The sequence below is a fragment of the Zeus faber genome (genome assembly GCF_960531495.2).
Source record: "Zeus faber genome assembly, chromosome: 14".
NCBI classification, from domain to species: domain Eukaryota; kingdom Metazoa; phylum Chordata; class Actinopteri; order Zeiformes; family Zeidae; genus Zeus; species Zeus faber.
In genome coordinates, this window is record NC_137200.1 from 26,126,814 (window position 1) to 26,151,343 (window position 24,530).

A 24,530-nucleotide genomic window follows, 5' to 3' on the forward strand; every position below is an offset into this window, starting at 1 on the left:
TAAAACGCACTAAGTTCACCAAGCTCTGAAATGCGAGTGTTTCTCCAGACCTGTATCGACTGCTTGGGCTCCGGGGTTCCGCCTCGTGTGCTCGCAGGCGAGGGGAGACTGATCAAATGACTTAATTTAAGGTATTTTACTCACCCGCGGAAGTGAACCCAGTTCTGTTCCCGCCGGTTTGATATTGATCTACACCCTTAAAAAAATGTCAGCGCGGACTTTTGGATTCGTTTGCATTCAACTTGACGCCAGAAGCGACCACGTGAGTAAAAAGGTCTAACGTAGCACAAAGACAAGACGGACGGGAGCGACGTCGGGACAGGAACCCGCAGCATGCACCCCGAGCCTGAGTGTTTCCCGAGCCGCTCGACCGTCAGCCTGTCGCCTGGAGGTCCTCGTGCCGCAGCACTTTGTACGTGAGCCAGTAGAGGACGTTGAACATGAGGAAGCTCAGGGGGAAGACGGCGCGCGATATGGTGTCGATGCGTTTGGCCCGGTCCACAAAGCGCCTGCGGATGTCGTAGAAGCGGAGGCCCGGCGGCAGGTCGGCGAAGACGGGCGTGGCGTCCATCTCCGGTCCCTGAGCCCCCGCCATCAGGCCGTAGCTCTGGAAGAACAGGCCCTGCTGCGCCAGCTCCTCCTCCTGGCGCAAAGCAAGCCCGGGTGCCGGGGAATTAGCGAAGGACACGGGAACGGTAATGACATGAGGATGTGGCGTCGGCGTTACGCACCCTGGCACAGACGCTGCAGTGCTGGCCGATGTTCCCGGCCGGGGCGCTGTTCCCCTTGGCTTTGCCCTCTACGCTGCCCTGCTGGTGGTCAGAGACAAACATCGGTGTAGTAATCCAACGCAGAGCAAAGTTACATCACAAGTCGCCGGTGACTCTGTAAATAACGCGGAGACGTACATTAATGAGTACATCTGTGGCATCCTGGATTCTGATTGGTCAACGGCAGTAACGAGCGCTCAGTTATTTCTGAATAATGGCCGCTCTTTGTTTGCAATGACCGTTGGCACGGCAACCGCCTCTCCTGGTTTCATGTCCCTGTATCGCTCCGTCGACATGCTAATGCTAACACTGGCTAATGGCGCCATCTGGTGGCGCCACATAGATACTACAATGGAAGACTCATGTCCAGTTTAACATTAATAACGGTAAATATTATATTCATATGTAGGAGAATAGTTCACTACAGCGTTGTGGCTATTTTTCTCAGTGGAATCTCTCGAAATAAAATGACTTCAAATCGATATTCTGTCTCAATGTGGCATGTAATAAGTAGGATAATGTAATGCAAACTGATCACCCTGTCAAACCGGCTGGCCTCACATTATCCTTCATTTAAGTGTCATTTCATTGTCTATTCCTACTTCTGTCACCTGTCACAAATACAAAATTATTTCAAAGGAAGGAGGCAACACGTTTATTAAGGCATTAATGTAATCAATCATTAACCTCGGAGCTGCACATATTTCCCAGAACTCGCCCTCTCCCTGCCCCCAAAAATGCAATATTTCTTTGGATTGGTTTTTAAAGGCGAGGCGACAAGTTGCCGAGCACATTTGGAGGTCCTGGAGGACCCAAATCAAGCCCAGGCCGCTGCACCGCAAACACAGGCAGGGGAAGGGAATCGCAGGTGACAGGGCCCAAGGCGCCCGGGGGGCTGCGACGCCGCGCTGCACTCACGCTCCGCTGTCGCTGCTGCTCCCTCAGCCTCCGCTTCCTCAGCCTGAAGAACTCCTTGTGCTGGCGGGAGACGAAGTTGACGGCGGCGTACTCCAGCAGCGCGGCGAAGACGAACAGCAGACAGACGGCCATCCAGATATCAATGGCCTTGACGTAGGAAACCTGCACGACAAGCGGCGGGGGGGGGGGGGAACCCCACCTTTTAAAGAGAGGAGCCTAGCTAGACGCTCCACCCGAGTACAAGCGCCGATGAGGAAAACGAGGTTTACCACGCCTAAGTCATTCGGGTCATTACTTATTCAGTTACACAGAATCTTTTAGAGAGGACGTCAGCTACAAGCTGACAGGACAACACAAAGCATTAATAAAGCATTTTAATGTTGTACAGATTGATCAGCTCTGGGGTTTACTTCTTGTTGGACGGGGCCGTGTGCATTGATAGAACTAAAGTGTTTTGACTATTCAGCGGAACGGCGGCTAAATCGACATGTTTTGCTTTTCTGACCCAATTAACTATTTAATCACCTTTCAAATGTTAGGGAAAGCAGCTGCTGTTTAACGCAGTTTGTGTTCTGCTCATTCTCCGCGGGGCGAGAACATAAAAAGACATAAGAGCCGAACGGGTTTTCGGAGAGCCGGGGACAATCTGGAGGGAAATAAGGCGAAAGGCAACGGTGCTCCCGCGCAAAAGATGACAATCGCTTTGACCCAAACGCGTGTTACCGTCGTTCGGCGGCAGGACCAGGCGATCGTTTTAGGGAAGGACAATGATAAACCATCATCATTAAAAGCACAAGCTTATTGAGAAATGTTCCCTTCATTGACTTATTTATTTTTTTTAACTTCAAACCTTTGGCAAGGATGCCCTGGAGCCGGAGCTCTGGGTGGTCATGGTGAGCACCGTGGTGATGCCCAGGCCGACCCGCGCGGGCGCGGCGTCCATGTTGATCCAGAAGGAGACCCAGGACAGGATGACGGTGAGCAGACTGGGGATGTACATCTGGATCAGGTAGTATCCCATCTGACGCTCCAGGTAGAACTTCACCTCGATGCAGGTGAATTTACCTGAACGCGGGGGAAAGACGGCGGTAGTAGTGAAGATTATTCTGTTAAAAAAATAAAAAAATAAAAAATCCCATATTTTTATACATTATTCATCCGGAGCTTTGTCGGAAACAGCCATTCAGTGTGTTTGTGTTTTTTCTTTTCTATTTTTTCTGTTATTTATCTTTTTTCGATTATCTACCCTGCCTTGTTTTTGTTTTTCCATTGTAAAGTGTCCTTGGGTTCCTGAAAGGCGCTATATAAATCCCAGTTATTGTTATTATTATTATTATTATTATTATTATTGTGTTTTGCGAATGCTCCTCTACCTGCTGTTTTCACAATAAGTGAATCGAGCCTCAGTCTGCTAAAGCAGCGTAGCCAGTGGCGTTCAGTGTCGACGTGGATGCACATTCACAAATATAATATTTATACAGTATAAATACACAGTAAATTTATACACAGTATATATTACCTCGCGCGAAGAAAGGAAAACTTTTGAGAAAGTGACGTTTTTAGGTCAAAGACGACGCTCAAAGAAAACAGAATGTCACTTCGGGACTTGTGATGGACGAGCACTTCGAGGCTCAGACAGCGTGCGCTACCTGTGTTGTAGTGCTTGGTGCAGTATCCGAGGCCCTTGTCCTCCTTCAGCACGAACTGGGGCAGCATCAGGTCGTCGGCCACCTGCACCGGCCCCACGTCCAGCCACTCGAAGATCAGGTCGTTCATGGTGTAGCCGACTGCGAGAAGGGGGGGGGGGGGGGGGGAGGGAGGGGGTCAAACACGCGCGCGCCTTGTCCAAGCGGTAGCGGAACGTTCGAAGCGACTCACAGCTCTCCAGCTGCATGGTGCACGTCTGGCTGTCCATGGGGAAGTTCTTCAGATCCATCGGACAGGACAGGATCAGCGTGAGCCTGGGGGACACAGGACAAGGATTTGGGACCGCTGCCGTGGGGCGAGTAGCCGTGGCGGCCACGGCCACCAACCCACGTGCGTCTCTGGTGATGAAGGAAACACAGCAGGGGGTTGGGACTGGGGTTTGGGCGGTGGGTGGTGCCCGGTTTTCATTTTTTAACAAAACCATTCAAGTTCAGTGACTGGTGTCGTGCCTTTAACGTATAGTAGTAACCATAAGGCAAACTCTTACTAGAATAATAATTAAGTGTGCACCTCTGTAGTGTCTGTTCTTATCAGTTTAATATGGGTTTTTTTGTTACTGTATTGCTGTGTCGTACTGTTGTATACTGTACATCTCCATACTCACTTTATTCACATGCACTTGACTGCACATACAGTATCTGTATATACAAATAGCCTATCCCATATACATAACTCTATTCCCTTCTTTTTTGTACCCCCACTTTGTTTTATCTTTTTGAGTCTTGTTTTATTTTTATTTATATTATTCTATTCACTAACTGCATTATGTTTTAAGAATCAGTTAGTTTCAGTTAGTTGGCTAGGTAGGAAATTCGGTTACTAATTTGGTTTAGTAACTATTGTGCATAATCTCTGGGTGCGTTGCAAAGACATTTCACTGCATATATGTATGAAAGTATGTATATGTATGTGGGGAATAAACCTCTTGAATCTTGGTCATTAAAAATTATCATTATTATTATTATAGCCTTTTTTCAGCCTCTCTGCCCAGAGTTTGAGCCCCAGGGACGTGAAATACATCATATTGGGCGGCTTGATCCCGGCATAAGGGTTTCACAGAAAATCCAGTTTTCGTGACAATATTTGGCTCGAGAGGTTTCTTATGGAAAAATTTGAGCGGAGGAGGAGAGAGATGCGCCATCTTGACCGACATTTCAACACCAACACATCAGACATACAATACAAACAGCGGCGAATTGTCCCGTTTTACATTTGATGTAGTAGGAAAATAAGTGTGTGGTTAAATAATTAACCCCTGAATATAGACAACATTTATTGATATTACCGGTGCTAAATAATGTACTGCTTTTAGGAATATGGAATTAATATTGAACAAGCCATATTTTCCTTCAATCTTTGGATATTTGGCAGAATTTCGCAAGACATAAGCATCCTAAAGGTGGTGAAATGACCTCCAATATGGATTCCCAAAATAAAAGCCTTTAGATTTCCTGGCAGCGGGGAGCGTCTTCCTTTCTGTTAAACCATAGCACTTTGCTACGACACACTGTTTGGTCTTTGACTTGGAAACATCCCGGGGAAGTGGCGCAGGGTTCAAATGGAGGACGAGCGTCGGGACGAACTCCGCCTCAATAACTTTGTTTGTCTCCTCCACTTCCAGTCATCGCTCTGATTATTTATCAGCAGCGATTGAAGAGTTACCCTGAACAGAATTGATTGAACAGAATCCCTGTTTCGGTCCTCAAAATGGATTTCATATCCAATTTTTGGATATGAAATCACAGGCTTGTCTGAAAAATACTTCTCATCCAAGTTTCACAATCAGAAAATGAGAGGCAGAAATTCCTAAAAGTCCTCTATATAAGTATAAAGTATATAAAAGGTTGATTGATTTGAAACATCATTTTTTTTATTCTGTTCTTTAGTTTTATAGAATATACCCTTTTCCCCACAAGCATGACAAACATTTAAGTGAGCTTGATAAATGTTTTTTTTTGTTATAAGGTAAAAGATAAAAAACAGACTGTAATACAAGTCATTTCCCTGATAATTTACCAGATTAAGATTCACCAGGCACGCCTGTGCATTTTTATGTGCAGTATTGAATCGAAACCAAATGAACTCAACTTAAACCAACAAAACAATCTCAGAATTGGACTTTCTGCGGCTGAATTCTGGAAATAAATGTACATTTCGTGCAGAAACAAGAAAAATAAAGTCACCTGATGCTGTACAGGACGTTGCCGTTCTGAAATATCCGCAGCAGCTTGTTGTCTGTGGTAACCTCATGGAAGTTGGCTCCCTTCTCGTTGGCAAAGAACAGGTCAGGCTTCCAGATGGAGTCCAGCATGGACGGGTCCAGGTCCAGGGAGTCGTCAGGATACTCCCGGTACGCCAAGCGAGGGTCGCTCCACTGCTGCCGCAGGAAGACGTTGAGCCGGTAGTCCTGTGGGACGGAGGAAAGGAAACGGAAAAGAAAGGGAAAGATGGGAAAAGTGAAAGGAAGAAAAGGAAAGAAAGCAGACGTGAAAAGGAAAAAGGGAGGGAAAGGAAAGGAAAGTGAAAGTAAGGAAAATTAAGGAAAGGAAAGAAGGGAAAAGGAAAGATGGTAACAGAATTAAAATGTTTTTTTTACCCCCAGAATCAACGCATTTCACCCGATACTGAACCTTCGATATTTAGAATAATAATAAAAATTACAGAGAACATGATCATTGGACAGGATGAGATGAAGATCATATTATTATTATTATTATTATTATAATTAATACAGCAGCTTGGTCACACTGAGATAGTGATAGTAATGCCTGTTTTAATCTAATTTACTAGATATTTACACATGAATGAAAATGTTTTTTTTTTATATTATTGATTTTTATGTATTCATTTATTTTTGTATTATGATTATTGTGACGCTACAGAAGAGATGGAGGGAAACAAAGGAGCGATGGAGCCGATCTCTCCTCACCATGGTGGTCTCAGTGATGGATCCAAAGCTGTTGATGAAGATGTTGCAGGTCACGTTCACTGGAGGACCTGAGGGGAACAGTGTCCGGCTCGATCAGGGTTTGATCTCTAACATTTGAGAAACACAAATCTCAAGCACAGTTATTGGTTTGGAGTATTTTACACCTGAATGACAAACTCCCTGATGGGGACAGAGGATGAGGAGTTCAGAACCTGCACAGTACCAAATAACACCTTTCCTTATTCCCATCCGTCTCCTGTCCTCCTTTCCGGTGCATTCCCATCAGTCCGCCATCTGCCCACCACCAAACTGTAAATATTTCAGGAACTAATTTCCTATGAGGTTATAATTTATTGATTGTCCTTAAGTTACATTAGTGTATTTATAGATGATCAGTTGGGATTCACCAGGAGAAAAAGGATGTGGAGCAACAATGAAATATATATGAGCTGCAACCCCAGATTAAAGAGTCTGTGCCAGGAAGTGGGTCTGTGGGTTAGGGTGCCTCGCTTCATCACACAACAGGAAGACCTTGAAGGATTCTGTCTCAAAATATAAAAAACTACAGCTCTGGGTGAATTAACCGGAGAATGAATTGTGGTGACAATGCTGTGACCCGCAGCTCTGCTCACAACCATCTGATCCACTTTGTGCCACTTCGTTGCAGAGATCCCACACCCTGGAGGTCCAGCGCCTGGAGGTCCAGCGCCTGGAGGTCCAGCGCCTGAGTGTTTTTACCTTTGAAGTTGGGTCGGATGCGGGCGTCGTAGCCGGACGTGCGTCCCATCAGCTTGTCCAGGAAGTCCGAGGGCGAGGGCGGGCGGAGGGCCCGGCTGGACAGCAGCATCTCCTCACAGCAGCCTGGTCTACAGGGCGCCACAGTACAAGTTCAAATACCCTGACACAAAAATACTGTAGTAAAAGTACCATTATAAGTCTAGAATACTTACTATAGAAAGTACTACTTGCTCATACAGATCTTTTTAAAACTAAAATAAAATGACTCTTAGAAATGCAGTAAAAAGCATCGATTATTTGCTTTGAAACGGACTGTAGTGGAATGAAAGTCTCCAAAACGTAACAAACTTGAGAGTTAGTACAGATATTTGAAAAAGTACATTGACAAAGTACTTGTACTTTGACAGAAACACACCATCGCTACATTGCTGCAATGTGGATCAGGGACTTAATTTTCAAAATAGGAATCTTAGTATTGAACTTCATATAGTAATAAATATATTTGTAAGTAAAGCTAATAATGTTCACCAATTTGAATATTCATCATCAGCTACATTTATAAGTACGTATTTATATGTCTTTTATTTCCCCGTATCCTGTTTGCAGTTTTATTTCTTTAACCTAAAATATCCCCTTCACTTAGAAAATAAGTTATTTAATGGATCTTACATATTAGGTTCCCTGACATCTTTATGCACATTATGTCAACAAAAAATTATATTGAAATATTTTTGTGTTACAACACAGTCTCCAAACTGGGAAGACGACTGTCATGGAAGTACACACATATCATCAGTCATCACACACATATATACATATCTATATATATATATATATATATATATATATCTATACACACACACACATATATATATATATATATATATCCACACACACTTGCATCTCAAGCTTTTGTACAAATATTTAAGGAGTAAAAACAAGATTGACATCATCCATTAAAAACATCCATACAACCGTTTTTACCATCAGTTTTTTCAAAGGGAAAATAAATTACCATTTTTATTCAGGAATTCAGGAGTTTCCCTTTGCTTTTGAAATTTCTCCCATAATTTGCAAATTGGAATCAATAATACAATCAACAGTGGAGATTAGAAGGTAAATCATCTTTAGTTAACACAGTTTGTATGTATTTTATTATTATAATAGTGTAGGGATTTGGTAATGTTTACTCTGGGTGCTCAAAATACTTGCAATAATCTGGGAAACCCATGTTTTAGCTGTGTCTTTTGGTTTGGCTGAATATGTCTGTGCCCTTTTCATCACACACACACACACACACACACACACACACACAAAGCATAAACTATTAACACTTTCAGATTTTAATAAGTTTTATTTTATAAGATTTTAGCAAGTTCAATCAAAAGCACTGCTCATTTTTTTGAAAACACACACACAGACACACACACACACACACACACACCAGTGAAATGTGGCACAATAAATTAAAGGAAGAATAAACTATGACAAAACACTTTAAGATTTTAATAACAAATGCTGAGTAAAAGTCCAGCCATTTCTGCAAAGCGGATAACTGACTCACCTTCCTTCCAGAAACAAAGTGACGGCTGAGACCAACAGTGAACACAAGACGCTCGGGTGCATTCTCCGCTTCTTCTTTACATGGAGGAAGGAATGTGTGGAGGAGGAGAAAGCAGAAGAATCAAAAGAAGTCAGCGGAGGAGAGGGGGCGCCGGCAGCATGGCTGAGCAGCCGTCAGGTGCAGCATCCAGGATGCTGCTGCTGGATTATTCAGGATCCAGGGAAGATGTTCACGCCAGATGCACGCTCCGCGGAGCCCTGCAGGAATATTTAAAGAGACAGCTCCACATGCATCCAACTTCAAGTGCTACTTACAAGAGCATATTTTCATTTTGCAAAAGCATAACTCAGACCTTTTTTTTTTTTTTTTTTTTTTTTGGAGAAAGGACAAAAGTGTAGATATTATTCATTTTTAAATGTGGTACAACATTATTATGGAGAGCTAAATAAAGTCAAAGTGCTTAAGATGCAAAGCACAGATTTTCTCTATAAACTGTAGAGTAAAAAAAAAAAAAAAATAGCATACATATTTAACAATAAATTATATTGGATTATTTTTGTGATGTAACAGTCTCCAAACAGGGGGAAGACAACTGTCATGCGAGTTTAGATCAAAAGCACTGCTCATGTTGCCCCACACACACACACACACACACACACACACACACACACACACACACACACACACACACACACACACACACACACACACACACACACACACACACACACACACACACACACACACACACACACACACACACACACACGAGCAATAATTGTATTCTTGTTTTAATCCTTTTGTAATGTCATGTGCAAGTTATGAAAATATGGAAGCTTTGTTGTGAGATAAAATCATTCATCCATGAATGATTTTGTTTTTCCTATCAAGTTAAATAATCCAAGAGTTCTGACCCAAAAATTCAGGAAAATAAATATTGGATCAAAGATCAAAGAGACAGATGTATTAAAATACATTAAATTCATTGAAATCAATTAAAGAGAATTTCTTCAATTAATATCGGGCTAAGAAAGTATGAGTATAAGTACATGTTGTACTGCTTCGTAAAAAGAGCCTGAATCGTTGAGCAGCGATACAATATCCAGGTGGAAGCAGAAGAAGAGTCTGGACGCCCCGTGTTCCATCCACCTTCTGAAACCCGCTTCATCCTTTGCGACCGGCCCCACAGGAAAAGGAAAAACCAGACAACCATACGACCCTTAAAACCCTAAAGACCCTTAAAGCATAAACCCTCCGCTCCGAGAGGAGACGATTCAGATCAACGCGCAGCAGCGTCTCGTGTCAAGCTTGGATGAGTAGGCCGACCTTAATTTGAATGCAGCCACTTCCTTGGGAGCATCCTCCATGCGGCGCAGAACAAGCGGATCGGATGAACTCCACTGGAACTATCTGTTCCGGTTTAATTTGACGGAAAGCTGTTTATGCGGAACTTCTGACCCTAAGCTCATCGGCCAGCGCTACCCCGAGAGGCGCGTGAATCGATCCGTTATCAGCGGAAACGACAACGTCTTAATGGGAACAAATGAAGACATGGGATCACGTCAATTTGAAAAATAACTTTTTTTTTTTTTTTTTTTAATTATTACATTTTTTTTTCTCATGACGAGCAGATTGTTCAGGCAGGGTAACGCGCTCACTCAGCGATCACACCGCAATCACTGATCCGTTTGATGCAGACATCTTAATTACAAATATAAGTAAATATCCCAACAACATGTAAGAATGTACAGAGATCCTTCCTCTCCGCGTCCGCTGATCCGCAGCCCAGCGGCGACTGTCACAGTGGATTAAAACGGCAGCGACAGCGCTCGCACGGCGCCGCCCACGGACTCAGTCCTCATGGATGTTGAAGAGCTTGGCCACTTCGTTCAGATCGGCGTGCTGCTCCCCGTCCTTGATGATCTGAAAGGAAAAGGGCTATTTTAAAACGACGCCGTGGGCCGCGGCTGTTCGAGGGGGGGAGTTCCGAAGGAGGGAAGGCCTCACCTTGCGTGCGACGGGCATCCTGTTGAAGACGTTCCACAGGATGATGCCCACCACCACCTTGTCCCTCAGGTAGAAGATCACCCCTTTGCCGTAGTCGTCCCTGTGCCGCCCGGGCGGAGGCTGGGCCGGGGCCGGCGGCGCCACGGCGACCGCCGCCGCCGAGGGCGTGGCCGGGAGCGCCGCGGCCACGCCCTCCGTCTCACTTTCCGAACGGATTCCAGTTCCTAAAACACATTCAATATCAGGAAAGACTCAATACTGCCGGGATTTTAGAAAATATTTCACTATTTTATATAAATACAGGTCAGGACTAATTTAAGAGATGCGCCAAAATCATCGAATGCACTGGGGGGCTCTTTAAAAAAAAAAAAAAAAAAAAAAAAAAAGGGGAAGGGAAGGGGGCAGAAGGAAATCATGCATTTTCCTCTGTCCCTTTACTTTTGAGTCAAGTCTATTGAGATGGAGCATGAATATGAGGATTAATCGACAACTGCTTGGAGTACTTCAAGGCGAATAGAGAAATTAGGATCTAAAATCGAGGAAGGATCGTGATCTTTCAAGGTCTGAGTCTAAACTGAAGAACCAGAACAGAAACTGGGTACAATATTTGCTTATTTTTAATAAACGCATTTTCCTTGTTTATTTTATGATGAAAAAAATATAAATATTTGATAAGGCCTTCTATTGATGTGAAGCCCTGGTTGTGTGTTGAAAGGTGCGATACAAATACAGGCTATAATTATTGTGATTATTATTATTATTATTATTAAAAGGTGTTTCTTACCAGATTCATCGGTAGCAGCCTTGGGCGTGTCCTTGGGCGTGGCCTTGGCGAACACTCCCACAGTGGGTAAGCTGCTGTCCACGATGCCGATGGCCTCGTAGCCCACGTCGGGGCCCAGGTCGCTCCTTCAACAGGGAAGGAAAACTTCAAAACTGTTTCTCTCTCCATCCTTATGGGGGGGTGTTTGTTGCTTCCTCTTAGCCTTTCTTCATCAAGTCTCCAAACGCGCCAGGACAGAATAACAACAGAGCTAAATTTACACTGTGACCTCTGACCCCCGCCACGCTGTGCGGGTTTTAAATCGGATTAAACTTTCCGGTCGAGGAAACATTGTGTGCTGCAAACCAGCGTACAGAGTCCTCTGGGTGTAGAGATCTGTCGTTTGACTTTAAAACATCGGATCTCAACCCTTTCAAAACTGTGAATGTGCTGCAGCTTTTTTTTTTAGACCTAAAAAAAACCTCAAACTGTTTCACTGCTGAGCAGCGATGTAAAACCAATTGAAAATCGAAATCCAGGGCTCGCAAGTCTTGATTAAGGAGGAAGGACGGAGAAGGATGTGGGGGGGGGGGGACTGAGGGATGGACAGGGTAGATGGAGGGATGGGAGAGACCAGGGGGATGGAGGGATGAGAGCGAGGGAAGGGGACGGGTGACACCCACCAGAACATGGACTGATGCCAGTAGGGCTTGTTGGCCCCCGTCATGTTCTCCCCCGCCAGCCTCCCGCTCACCACCGCGTGGTCGTGGTGCTCCACCCGCCGGCGTCCCAGTCGGATGTCGTAGAAACAGGAAGCGTCTCCCGCCTGGAACCCCGCCCCCAGGAAGAGGAAATGAAGCTTAGTGCAGATGTGAGTGAATTTAAAGGGGAGAACTCTGGGAAGGAAACTACGAGCTCCAAAAAGAGCTTCAATGCTCATAAAGATTGTGTCGCCTCTGTGTCCTCTTTTTTCCGATTTTCTGCTGGTAAAATTAAAAACGTATATAAAGAGTCTGATCATGCATGTGTGTACTTAATATGTACGACTTTTCATTGTAGCTCAGAGATTCCCAACCGGTAGGCGGCGGCCCCTGGTGGTATACAATGGCACTGCATGTGGTCCACCAAAGACGTCTATTTTTTATCAATACTTTTTCATGAAGATTTTCATACTTATCAACAACAATGCGGCGGTGGAACTTACCACCCAAATATTGGAGCGAGCCTGCAGCTCTGCGTTGACACGGTAGCCCCCAAAGTCAGAGTCCACCTCCAGACCAGCCGACTTAGCCAGGTCCACATTGGGCTCTAGACCCACGGCGGCCACGATGTGGTCCGTGCTGACCTGCCATGAGGGAAACCACCGAATAACTTATTTTCCCGATTTTGGGCATCGCAGCGAGCTCGGCAGCGCTGGGGACTCACCGTGCGGCCGTCCTTCAGCTGGATTTCTACTTTGTCGTCCTTGTAGTCGACGGCCTTCACCAAAGCCTCTGTGATGACCTTCACACCCTCTGCAAAACCACAAAATTTAAAATGGACACTGACCGTTGGGCCAGTGGCAAATTAACTGCCACTGACCGTTTAACTGTCTACTGAATTTGAATGTTCCAATGTTCGAAATGTCTTTCCTTCATAGAATGATGTGTATTTTTACACTATTATAAAACTTATACAAGATAGACAGATAGATAGATAGATAGATATCAAAAAATAATCATTTTAAAAAACAAATAAATAAATAAAGCTTATGCTAGATAGGGGTATTAATGAACAAAAAAAAAAAAAGGACGATCAAAGTGTTTTTGCAATTATAAGAGTTCATCTTGTCTTGGCTGCCCTACTGACCGTTCTTGACTTTCTCCGTTGTCCAGTTGCTCAGATACTCGGGCAGCACCTTCCCCATGTTCCCCTTCTCAGGGAACATCTGGATCACCTCCAGCCCAGACTCATTTTCTAAAAAGGAAAGGCGTCTTTTAGGCCAAAACAACGCGTGGTTTCAGTCAACCCTCATAGTGTGGGCTGTCTCAGTCTCAGTCTCACTTCTCCTTCCCAGGGCGCAGGCCAGCTCGCTGCCCAGGAAGCCGCCTCCGATGATGGTGATGGATGTGACGCTTCTGGACACCTTGTCCAGCGCTTTGAAGTCCTCAACCTAGAAATGAGTGAAAGGAAGTTTATTCATTCATTCTCGATATATATATATATATCGATATATATATATATATATATATATATATATATATATATATATATTTTTTTTTTTTTTTTTTTTTTTTTTTTTTTTTCTTTAACAGCAATTCCAATTTATTTCAAGGTACGAGGACATGACTGAAACTAGTATCGTTTGTAGGGGTGTCACGATTCCGATTCGAAAATCGATCTAAATTAGCGTTCGATTTCGGATAAGCAGGTTTGCCATTCTTCCTGTGTTTTTGTGGGTAATACCGTCCGAAGTGGTCGCCATATTGCGGCGGTCAAGATCCGCCGGTGAACAAATGCAGTGTGCGCTGGGGAGTGTGGGCCTCTCGGCGGAGTCGACGAAACTACTTTCATGAAGTTCGGGTCGGAGTTGGTGGAGCTGCTGTCAGCTCCGCAGAGGGGTCCGCTGCGCCACATCCCTCAACGCACACGGCACCCACCACCTGGCACTAGAGCTGCAGGAACGAAATTCGTATAAAATTTGAAAATAAAAATCACACAATCAAACCACCACCACCTTGGCGGGGGGTGTATTCAGTGAACTTTGTGGCAGGCGAAACTGCCACAAAGTTCATCCAGTTTGTCGCACAGTGAACACACATTAGAGACAAATATTCCCAGTAACGGTGCCAAGTCCACGTCGGCGGAGACGCACGACGCACCCTCTCCTCCGGCGTTTCACTGTGTGTACAAGGGAGGGTGCCCCTTTGACCAGAATGTCCAGTCATTCCGCAGACTTGGCGATTAAAGTGGGAAATAAACACGACCATCACGGACGGAATGCCCTCTAGTGCAGAGGTTCCCAACCACCGGCGCGCAAACCGGGCCGGGGCCGCGGGGCGTTTGCCACCGGGCCGTAAGAACACGGACGGGATCTGTTCAGGAGCGATCTGCGGTCAGCTCCACAGCAGAGCGGCAGCAGTAAGCGGAGAAAATTAAATACATCTAGAGTTTTTATTTGCTTTGTTTGGAGAAAAAGATCTCTCTGATTGGAGCTATGGAACTGTGCCTAAGGCCCCAGGACTAAATTTGAGCGGTACAATTTTTAATACATTTGAATATTAAAAAATAATAAAACATACAAATCTGAATGGGATCATAGAGGAATATCTGCAACCCTACTAGCGTGAAAGTAATGTGATAAGTAACTTATTGTTTATTATTCTCAAGTCTAGATTTGATAAAGCTCTTAAATGTTTAGGTGTGTTGTTTAAATATTCTTATATTTTTTTATTATTTATAATTATTATTCAAATAAAAACGACTGATTGAGAAACAAGTGTTTTTCTTTACAAATCAAGACTCAATAGTCAAACAATTGCATAGCCTTCAGTGCTGGAAAAAATATGTTTAAATCTAAAATCGAATTGAAACCATAAACACCGAAAGTCAAATCGAAGGTTTATGGGTTAGCTCTAACCCTGGATTTGGAGAATCGTGACACCCCTAATCATTTGTTTTTCCCCATTATGAAAATATACATTTTTTTTATTACTTATATAGAAAACACAAATTATGTGTTGCTGCCCCCTGGTGGCTGAATACTAACATTGCGGAACAGAGTCGTCCTCTTCACCACGTCCTCTCCTGCTCGTTCAATCACCTGCAGGTTCCTCGGCACTCCGCCTGCAGAGAAAAGAGAAGTCATTTGTTTTTACACTTTCCGTGCAAGACAATATAGAAAAAAAACACAGAACAAGAATCCAAAAATAAGATTCATCCCAGTCTGAAGCAGAGGCTTCACCTGTTGCGATCAGACACTTGTCGTAGGAAATGTCAGTATGATCATCGAGCTGCACTTTGTTTCCTCTCACGTCCATGTGCACCACCTGCAAAGAACCAAAACCATACGTCTTCAAAAGCTCATCCGGCTTTATTTGGTGAAACCCTCAAAAATGTGCTCAGAGAGATGTGATTGAGATATTGAGGTTCGTCTAACTGGTAAGCAGTGAAATACCTTCTTCCCAGTGAGGACGGCCACTCCTCCATTTTCGGCGCTATTCAAGTCTTCTGGGCTGATGTAGAAGGAGGGTGGCTGGAAGTAGATACTGGCAGATAACAATAATAAAAATTAAAAAAAAAAGTTAAATACATCGAAACGTCCGTCGCAAAACACAAACTTATTCTCAGCCTTTTTCGGTGCAGACACCTCCTCTCTTTGCCGTTCCACTGTTTGAAGCGGAGCGTGTCGGTCACGCCGGGGTCGTCAGAGAACCACAGCTCCTTGGACAGAGGAGGCCGCATGTAGGGAAGGTCCGGCTCCTCTGTCACAATCAGAACCTGCCAGAAAAGAGAAAAGTGTACATTCATATCTAATGTCTCAAAGTACGCACATCTCAAACACCACCAATTTTATATCATCACACAAAGTCCATTAGAAATTCAAAAAATACAAGTTAAGTAATAAATAAAGTAAAGCAAAAATATTCTCATTTTCCCAGAGACTAACTCTGAGAAAATTGATGTCAGATTTCACATCCTAGTCTGCCCGAAAAGGACATTGGAAGATATACACATATGAAAACAAGTATCTGGTATCGTCAACCTAGCTCAAAGTGAGACCGCGTTCCATTTTGGAAACTTAATGACAGTCCAACGTGACATCTTATTTGCGGTGTACAAACTACTGGAAAAAAGAAGACACCGGGTCTTCAGAACGACTGCCGCGGACGTTATTTCCAGAGTTTTCAGTTTTTTGGAGCATTAGTTGACTTGGGTGGCGGGCGGTGGGCGAAACCCCCACAGGAGCTTTCATAGCACCGTTTTGTCACATGGGAACTGACCCGGGCGCCGGGATCTCGGGCCCGGATGGAGCGAGCGGCAGCAAAGGACGCCGTGCCTCCACCAATCAGGAGGTAGGGAGCGTGCGAGGGGAGCAGGGCGGGGCTGGGGGCAGGGTCCACTGGAGCTGGCGGGGCCAAGCAAGAAGGCAAAGGTGAGACGGGTGAGAGGGAAAGAGAGGAGAATGAGAGTGAGACAGAGCGGCCGGAAGCAAAGGAAGAAAAACAGAAAAAGTCAACATACGAGCCAAGCTCCGAAAAGACTAAAAGAGAAGCGATGACGACTTGCACTTGAAGGAAACAAAGTGTGAAATGATGTTAATAAATCACAGTTCAACGAAAAATCGTGGCGTGGAGGAGGTTAGGCCTCAACACGATAAAGGAACTGTGGGAAACGTTGGAAGAACATAAAGAAATAAAAATGGTGGGACGGTTGCAGGGCGTCCCAGGGGCAGCCCCGGACTGCGGCCTCACCGCTGTCCGCCGCGGCAGACGCAGGCTCTGCTGCGCTACCTGCTGCACTTCCTGCTGGGCTTTCTGCCGCCGGCGTACTTTCTGTTTGCAGAACCGGGATATTCGCCAATTACAACCAAACAAACCCTCAGACGTACTCAATTGGGAGAAACAGCCGTTCCATGCCCTGTTGTGAAGTGCTTACCGTTGTTGACAGCAGGCGGCGCTGCACTTTGGACAGGGTCTGATGGTTATGTGAGCAGAGCATCATGGTTATATTAGATATTTATTCCCCCAAAATGTACACCATCTTATCATAGAGCTGAGATACTCAACTCTGAATAGAGGAGGGAGGGACATTAGGTATGCCCCGCAACCCCAAATGTGCGACTTTCAGCGTAACAGAACTATTCCTTCTTAATTTCACCTTCTGATGCGAAGTGTCAACACGATCAGGACAAAAAAACATTTACTTAAAAATGCTGAATATTGGGATCAGAAATGAGACTTTCATCTGTGGTTGCTTATGCCGAGTCATTGTTGAATGATGTAGTCATTTAGCAAACCCTGTCATGACTATTTCCCATTCTGAGCAAAGGGAGAAGCTTCGAGGAAATGTGCATGTCCACACAGAGTGGACACACAATGTACGAGTGAACATGGCAATAAAAAAGTATTTTCATGTACATATCAACACTGATCAGCAACAAAGTGAAGAAAATGTGAAAAATATTAGCTAGCTAACAACTAGGTGTCCGGCGGGTACCTTTTCACACACACTGTATACTGGAGCATATACCAGAGTATAAACCGGAGTATACAGAGAGAGAACAAAAGAAAGGGAGAATGAGAGAGAGATTAAGGCAGACAGAGCAGATACTGTATAATCGCCAGTAAATACAAGTTTTCCTGTAGTAGTTCCTGCAGAGCGGACAAAAAAAACATGGCCAATTCCTCCAAAAGTTCTTAGAACTATGACAAAGTTCCTGCTGTGGGAAAACACCTCGTGCCTCGATGGGTCAGAGCTGTTCTGGCGGCAGGGGGGGGACCTACACAGTGTTAGGCGGGTGGTTTTAATGTTGTGGCTCATCAGCGTATATCTGATACATAACTTAAGTTGTATTTTTTATTTATTTTTTTAATCCTATTATATCTTTATTCTCCTTTTTTCGGACTGTTGAGGTTTTTACATTTTTTAATGCTTATGGTCTGTACCGGAGTGCGCCAAACACCGCCACAGGCAATTACTTGTATGATCATGTAAATGCACCTGGCGAAATAAAACCGATTCCGGTTCAAGTGTCACTTCGACTGGAAAGTCAAAATGGTTCTCTGCTAAACATGATCCCTCCTTTTCATCAAACATGCATTTTATGACAATTTCTATGCGTTCTTCACACGAGGCCTCAGACATAAACACCCCCGAATATGGAGAAAGCTGAAGAGTCGGGGCAGAGCACCTGGGGAAGGATCCGTCGTGTCGTCTGGGGCCGGAACCTCGGCGGAGGGGAGCACGGCGATGGTCTCAGACGCTGGAGGCTGTGGGCTCTGCTCAGGGGCCTCTTCATGATGAGAATTAAAGAGAAACACACATTTAACCTCGCAATCAGGGTAAGGGGCCTGTGATCTACGCGGGCTGTCGAGTCCTCACAAGTGTGAACCCTTTTCCCCTATTCAAAATCTGTTGGTTGCTACAAGTGTTATAACCTACAGTATAGTCCTTGTAAACTGCTAGAGCTCGCCTAGATTCTAATCAACATGCACTTTGGTCTGTTTATGCTGCCTCACCTTCTGCAGCTGTAAAAAAAAAAAAAAAAAAAAAGTGTTTGTTTCTTTTAGGTAATCTAAAAAGGTGCAGTTGTGTAGAATTTACCGAACAGACTTGGCAGAAATTGAACACAACATCGATAAGCATGTTTTAATTTTTCCACAACGCCATAAAAATAAGCATCGTTGTGTTGGCGTTACCTCAGAATGAGCCGTTTTTAATCTACACGGGGGGGGGGGGGGGTACGCTTCGCGGAGGCCGCCATGTTGCACCGCCACGTTTCTACAGTGGCCCAGAACAGACAGACCTGCGACAACGCGCTGGCTCTGGCGTTTTTCGGCCAGTTTCACGGCCGCCGTTTCTTCCACAGAGGCCGCCGTGCTGCACCGCGCGGGGAGGGGTGTTCGGTTGGTTTGCGATCCGCAACCTCACAGCTGGATGCCGCTCAGTTCGACACACTGCACCTTTAAAGGTCACCTATAGCAGCCTAATATAGAACCCGCTCGATGAGATGTCTACAACTGTGTAAACATGGTACAGTACTTTAATACCAAAGATAGAGGCCTACATACATACATACAGTACATACTGTACATACATACTGTACATACCGTACATGCATACATACATCAATAAATAAAAACAACACTCACCAGGAGCCTCCTCCTTGACGTCTGTGGTTTGTTGGCTCGCAGAGAATTTATTTGGTCTGGATGCGATCTCCGACATACGATCTTCATATCTCTGTTTGTCTCCTCTGATGGTCCGGTACGCCTACAACAACGACACGCGGCATCTGAGTTACACACACACACGAAACCATGAGCAGCTCGGCCTGCCTCTCCCAAGCGGAGATCCTCCGTCACACCGCGCACACCATCATCTGGTGGCGCTCCACGGAAAGGAAAGGTTGAAGAACAGACTAAATGAGCCATTCAACGCCAACACACAGTTCAAACAGCGAAGCCAAACCAGCGGAGAAATCATCTTCCCAGCGGCACAATTCTAAAGTATTTAACAACAAGGTGTGAAGCTTGTGAACACTCTATAGACTTACAGTATATAGAACACAGTCTATAGACTTATATAGAACAGTTTATAGACTTACCGTATATAGAACAGTCTATAGACTTATATAGAACAGTCTATAGACTTAAATAGAGAACATTCTACAGACTTATATAAAACACGATCTATAGACTTATACATATAGAACACGGTCTATAGACTTAAATAGAACACAGTCTATAGACCTATACATATAGAACACAGTCTATAGATTTAAATAGAACAGTCTATAGACATACATATAGAACACAGACTATAGACGTATACATATAGAACAGTCTATAGACATACATAATAGAACACAGTCTATAGGCTTACATAGAACAGTCTATAGACTTAAATAGAACACAGACCATACACTTATACATATAGAACAGTTTATGGACTTAAATAGAACACAGTCTATAGACGTATACATATAGAACAGTCTATAGAACTGATAGAACACAGAGGGAGCGTGAGCGGGCCGCACCCGTCTCCCTCTCCGATGGTGCCGACGATGCACGTGCCAGTGACGTGTGTGCCAGCGATGCGGTGCCCACGACCGACGCGCTGGAGCCGTGTGTTTTTATTTAACGTTTCCTTATGGAACCCAACCGTGCGTAATGGGGACACTATCTCCGTGACTGACTTACCTCCCCCCCTGCCGACAGCGATTGTTTTAACCGAATCTCGGCGCTGCCCCCCGGCGAGACCCGCCGCCCCGGCCTGGGCCGCGGTGGGCTGTGCCTGCTGCTGGCGGAGCCCGGAACACGTGTAGGGTCCAGACGGAGCCTCTTCCAGAACACTGCGTCTGTTTGTTTGTTTTTGTTTTACTTTTTTTTGTGTACGCTGACATATGTGCGCAACGTTTTTTATAAAAAAATAATACATTTCTGCTGAAACGCTGCGCGTTTTTCTAATGTTAATTTTCGGATTCTCACAATGACAAGGCTTTAATTTAGGTCAGTCAGTCAGTCAATATTCTACCGTGATTGAAGGTTTTTCTTTTTACAATTCAATGGTTAAATAAAAATCTGTTATTCATATCAGCTCATGCATCAATTCCTCTCATTTCATCATAACACGTGGGCCTGGCCTACAGGAGAGAGCAGTTTATATGTTGCTGTATCCAATGCTGTGTTGGTCGTACTTGAAAATTATTTATTGATTGTGATAAGTAAATAATACAGAAGATAAGGAACTTTAAAACGCAGCTCGTTCACTTGCGGACAAGGAGGATGTATTTGGATGTGGTATGCAAATAAAAATAAATATGAATGAAATAAAATCCTGAAATAAATAAACGAGGCAATAAATGTATAAATATATAACTGAGTAAACATACATCGAACGGACCGGGTGGAGGCAATGGTGCGCGGTCCTACGAAACAACAATTTAAAACACAACTGAGTTAAGGGACTGTCCCGTTCCGTCCTGTTACAAATCAAGATTTGCGTGTCCACACTGTCCCGTGCCGTGTCACGCATGCCTCCCCAGTGCTTTCCTTTGCTATGGGACTTAATTTAGTAAAAACTAGAGGTTTTTGTGTAAATAGAGAACGCAATTGCCCCATGACATAACGTTCTATGCGCACACACCCCTTCCTGATAGAATCGGCAACCGCCGCCCCTCCGCGATCACAATTTTGCAGGATCGATCATGCCTATAGAGAACACATGAATCTATAGACCTTTACACCGATCAGCCACAACATCAAAGCCACCTGCCACATAGTAAGTAGCTCCCCCCCTTGCTGCCAAAACAGCTGTGACCCGTGGAGGCATGGACTCCACCAGACTCTGAAGGTGTCCTGTGGTATCTGGCACCAAGACATCAGCAGCAGATCCTTTAAGTCCTGGAAGTTGGGAGGTGGGGCCCCCATGGATCGGGCTTGTTGTTCCGGCACATCCCACAGATGCTCCATCGGATCGGACCCTTAACCCGCCCATCCACATGATGGGTGACGGGCTAGACTCACTCCCCACGTGCATCGACGAGCCTTGGGCGTCCATGACCCTGTCGCCGGTTCACCGGTCGTCCTCCCTTGGAGCACTTTTGGTCGGTAGTAACCACTGCATGGCAGGAACAGCCCACAAGACCTGTGGTTGTGGAGACGCTTTGACCCAGTGGTCCAGCATCACAATGTGCTCCTTGTCAAAGTGGCTCAGATCCTTACGCTGCTTCAACACATCAACTTCAACAACTGACTGTTCACTTGCTGCCTCATACATCCCACCCCTTGACAGGTGCTATTGGAACCAGACGATCCATGTTATTCACCTCACCTGTCACCGCTTTAATGTTGTGGCTGATCGGTGTATAGAACACAGTCTACAGAATTGAAGAGCAGATGTACATGGATACTCACATAGACTCCTCCTCCCAGACAGGCCACCCCAACCAGCAGGGCGTACAGCTTGTTGTCGGCGTTCCCTCCTAGTCCTCCCGTGGACATGGGGGCCACCGGCACCAGAGTTGGACTTCTGACATGGTTCAGCCCTATTTGCAACAACAGGTCAAACAAACTGGCTGAAAAAAAAAAAGAACCCTGCAGCACACGTTACAATAACTGGATTTTGGCCGGACAAGACACATGGCGGCGGCGGCGGCGGCGGCCGTAGGAAGCCGCCTCGACATCTGAATCTAGGAGCACGGAAATGCATTCTCCACGATGGGATTCCACTCCTGGATGCTGATGCATGCTCACAGCCAAATACAACCCTCTGTAGCTCCTAGCTGCACCTGGAAGAAATAGCTGCCCATCCAGTGAGACAGTGTTACCAGTAATAAGCGGTAGAATAGGTCTGAGCTGTGAGACGGTTTTACCAGTAATATGCGAGTGAATGGGTCTGAGCAGTGAGACGGGTTTACCAATAATTAGCAGCTGAATAGGTCTGAGCGGTGGGACAGGTTTACCAGCCATAAGCAGTTGCATAGGTCTAAGCGGTGAGACAGGTTTAGCAGTAATAAGCAGCCGAATAGGTCTGAGCGGTGAGACAGGTTTACCAGTAGTAAGCAGCCAAATGGGTCTGAGCAGTGAGACAGTTTTTACCAGTAATTAACAGCTGGATAGGTCTGAGCGGTGAGACAGGTTTACCAGTAATAAGCAGTAGAATAGGTCTGAACGGGGAGACAGTTTTACCAGTACTATGCGGGTGAATAGGTCTGAGCAGTGAGACAGGTTTACCAGTAATAAGCAGCTGCATAGGTCCGAGCGGTGAGACAGGTTTACAACGGCGACAGTTTTACCGGTAATAAGCAGCAGGATAGGTCTGAGCGGTGAGACAGGTTTACCGGTAACAAGAAGTTGAATAGGTCTGAGCAGCGGGACGGGTTCACCAGCGACAAGGCGCTCGGGCTCTGAGGGTTACGGGCTCCAGGGGGGGCAGCTTCCCGGGAGGCACTTACCCGCTCTCCGCACCCCCTGCCCGGCCGGAGTGGCCGAGGCTCGGGCCAGGGGAGTGAGCTTCTTCCACACGGCTCTGCCTTTCAGCATGGCGTCGGTGCTGCGGTGCGAGCGGCGCGGTGTTGTATCGGTAGACGCTCCTGCCGGGGCCGTGCGAGGTGGGGGTGAGACCGGGCGCCGCGCCGCGCTGCGCTTCAAGGCCACGGAGTGAGACAGGTCAGGCGCGCGAAGCCTTGTGGGTAGCGGCAGAGACGCTCCCGACGCTGCGTTCAGCGGGAGGAAGTGGCTCGGAAAAAAAAAAAAAGCCTCCGACCTCGACGCAACGGCCGCCCGAGTCAGAATTTCGCGGCGGGTGGCTCGGAGCCCCGAGTTTAGCGGGGTGACGGACCCGACGGCGTGATAACTACGAACCCTTCCCTTACGTGGGGAGGGGGGGACTGCCGAAGTGGAACGACCGGGTTCCGAGTTCCACGCAATGCAGCGCGACCCGACGTTGTTTTCGTATGAACGTCTGGAAGAACACGATGGTCTTTGACCCGCCCGTTTATTTACACTCAAATCATGTGAACCCGGGTGAACCGGTGAAAACGCTTCGTTAGTGGCCGCACCTCCACTCAAAGCGCTGTACGTGACATAATGTGCGTGTTGAACTTTCTGTGAAACCGTCTTGCGGCTCAATCTTTTCTCTGAAGCTCTTTGGCGGGTGGGCCGTGTGTCGCTCCACTCAGCGCCGTGAGGTCTGAGCGCCCCCACCTGGCCTGGCGTTTCCATGACATGATGATGGTGATAATGTGATATGATGATAATGATACAATGATTATATGATATGATGATATGATGATAATGATACAATGATTATATGATATGATGATATGATGATAATGATACAATGATTATATGATATGATGATATGATACAATGATGTGAGATGACAATTTAGTGTCCTTGAGCAGGACACTTAACCCCTCATTGCTCCTGATGGCTGCGTCCGTCGGTGTTTGAACAATTGTAAGTCGCTTTGGATAAAAGCGTCTGCTAAATGACTAAATGAAATGAAATGAAATGAAATGAATGATATGATGATAATGATACAATGATTATATGATATGATGATATGATACAATGATTATATGATATGATGATATGATGATAATGATACAATGATTATATGATATGATGATATGATACAATGATTATATGATATGATGATAATGATACAATGAGTATATGATATGATGATATGATGATAATGATACAATGATTATATGATATGATGATATGATGTTAATGATACAATGATTATATTATATGATGATATGATGATAATGATACAATGATTATATGACATGATGATATGATGATATGATGATAATGATACAATGATTATATGATATGATGATATGATGATAATGATACAATGATTATATGATATGATGATATGATGATAATGATACAATGATTATATGACATGATGATA

At 45.1% G+C, this 24,530-nt stretch overlaps 2 protein-coding genes across 4 annotated transcripts; both read right to left on the bottom strand.

The window, feature by feature from the left end:
* Nucleotides 1–373: 373 nt before the first annotated feature.
* LOC307239995 (glycine receptor subunit alpha-4-like) lies at nucleotides 374–8,688 on the bottom strand (the record flags this gene model as incomplete). The annotated part of the gene is made up of 10 exons (XM_080013571.1): nucleotides 374–643; nucleotides 732–812; nucleotides 1,689–1,850; nucleotides 2,539–2,753; nucleotides 3,338–3,475; nucleotides 3,567–3,649; nucleotides 5,579–5,802; nucleotides 6,325–6,392; nucleotides 7,063–7,190; nucleotides 8,627–8,688. The coding sequence occupies 10 exons, from the start codon at nucleotides 8,686–8,688 to the stop codon at nucleotides 374–376; spliced, it is 1,431 nt and encodes a 476-aa protein (XP_079869697.1).
* Nucleotides 8,689–10,188: 1,500 nt separating this feature from the next.
* aifm1 (apoptosis inducing factor mitochondrion associated 1) lies at nucleotides 10,189–23,293 on the bottom strand. 3 transcript variants are annotated; one of them, XM_080013697.1, is made up of 19 exons: nucleotides 23,056–23,293; nucleotides 22,016–22,146; nucleotides 19,250–19,370; nucleotides 18,289–18,390; nucleotides 17,034–17,072; nucleotides 16,850–16,930; nucleotides 16,379–16,503; nucleotides 15,745–15,875; nucleotides 15,553–15,643; nucleotides 15,340–15,424; nucleotides 15,145–15,221; nucleotides 13,440–13,548; nucleotides 13,245–13,352; nucleotides 12,822–12,910; nucleotides 12,601–12,741; nucleotides 12,080–12,222; nucleotides 11,418–11,542; nucleotides 10,634–10,857; nucleotides 10,189–10,549 (listed from the first exon to the last, which is right to left on the bottom strand). In XM_080013697.1, exons 1-19 carry the CDS (start codon nucleotides 23,141–23,143, stop codon nucleotides 10,478–10,480), a joined length of 2,082 nt encoding a protein of 693 aa, XP_079869823.1. In that variant the 5' UTR covers nucleotides 23,144–23,293; the 3' UTR covers nucleotides 10,189–10,477. The 3 variants fall into 3 exon arrangements, with proteins under 3 accessions (XP_079869823.1, XP_079869824.1, XP_079869825.1); XM_080013698.1 differs by lacking the exon at nucleotides 16,850–16,930 and having other exon boundaries at nucleotides 23,056–23,292; XM_080013699.1 differs by lacking the exons at nucleotides 16,850–16,930; nucleotides 17,034–17,072 and having other exon boundaries at nucleotides 23,056–23,291.
* Between the last annotated feature and the right edge of the window lie 1,237 nt (nucleotides 23,294–24,530).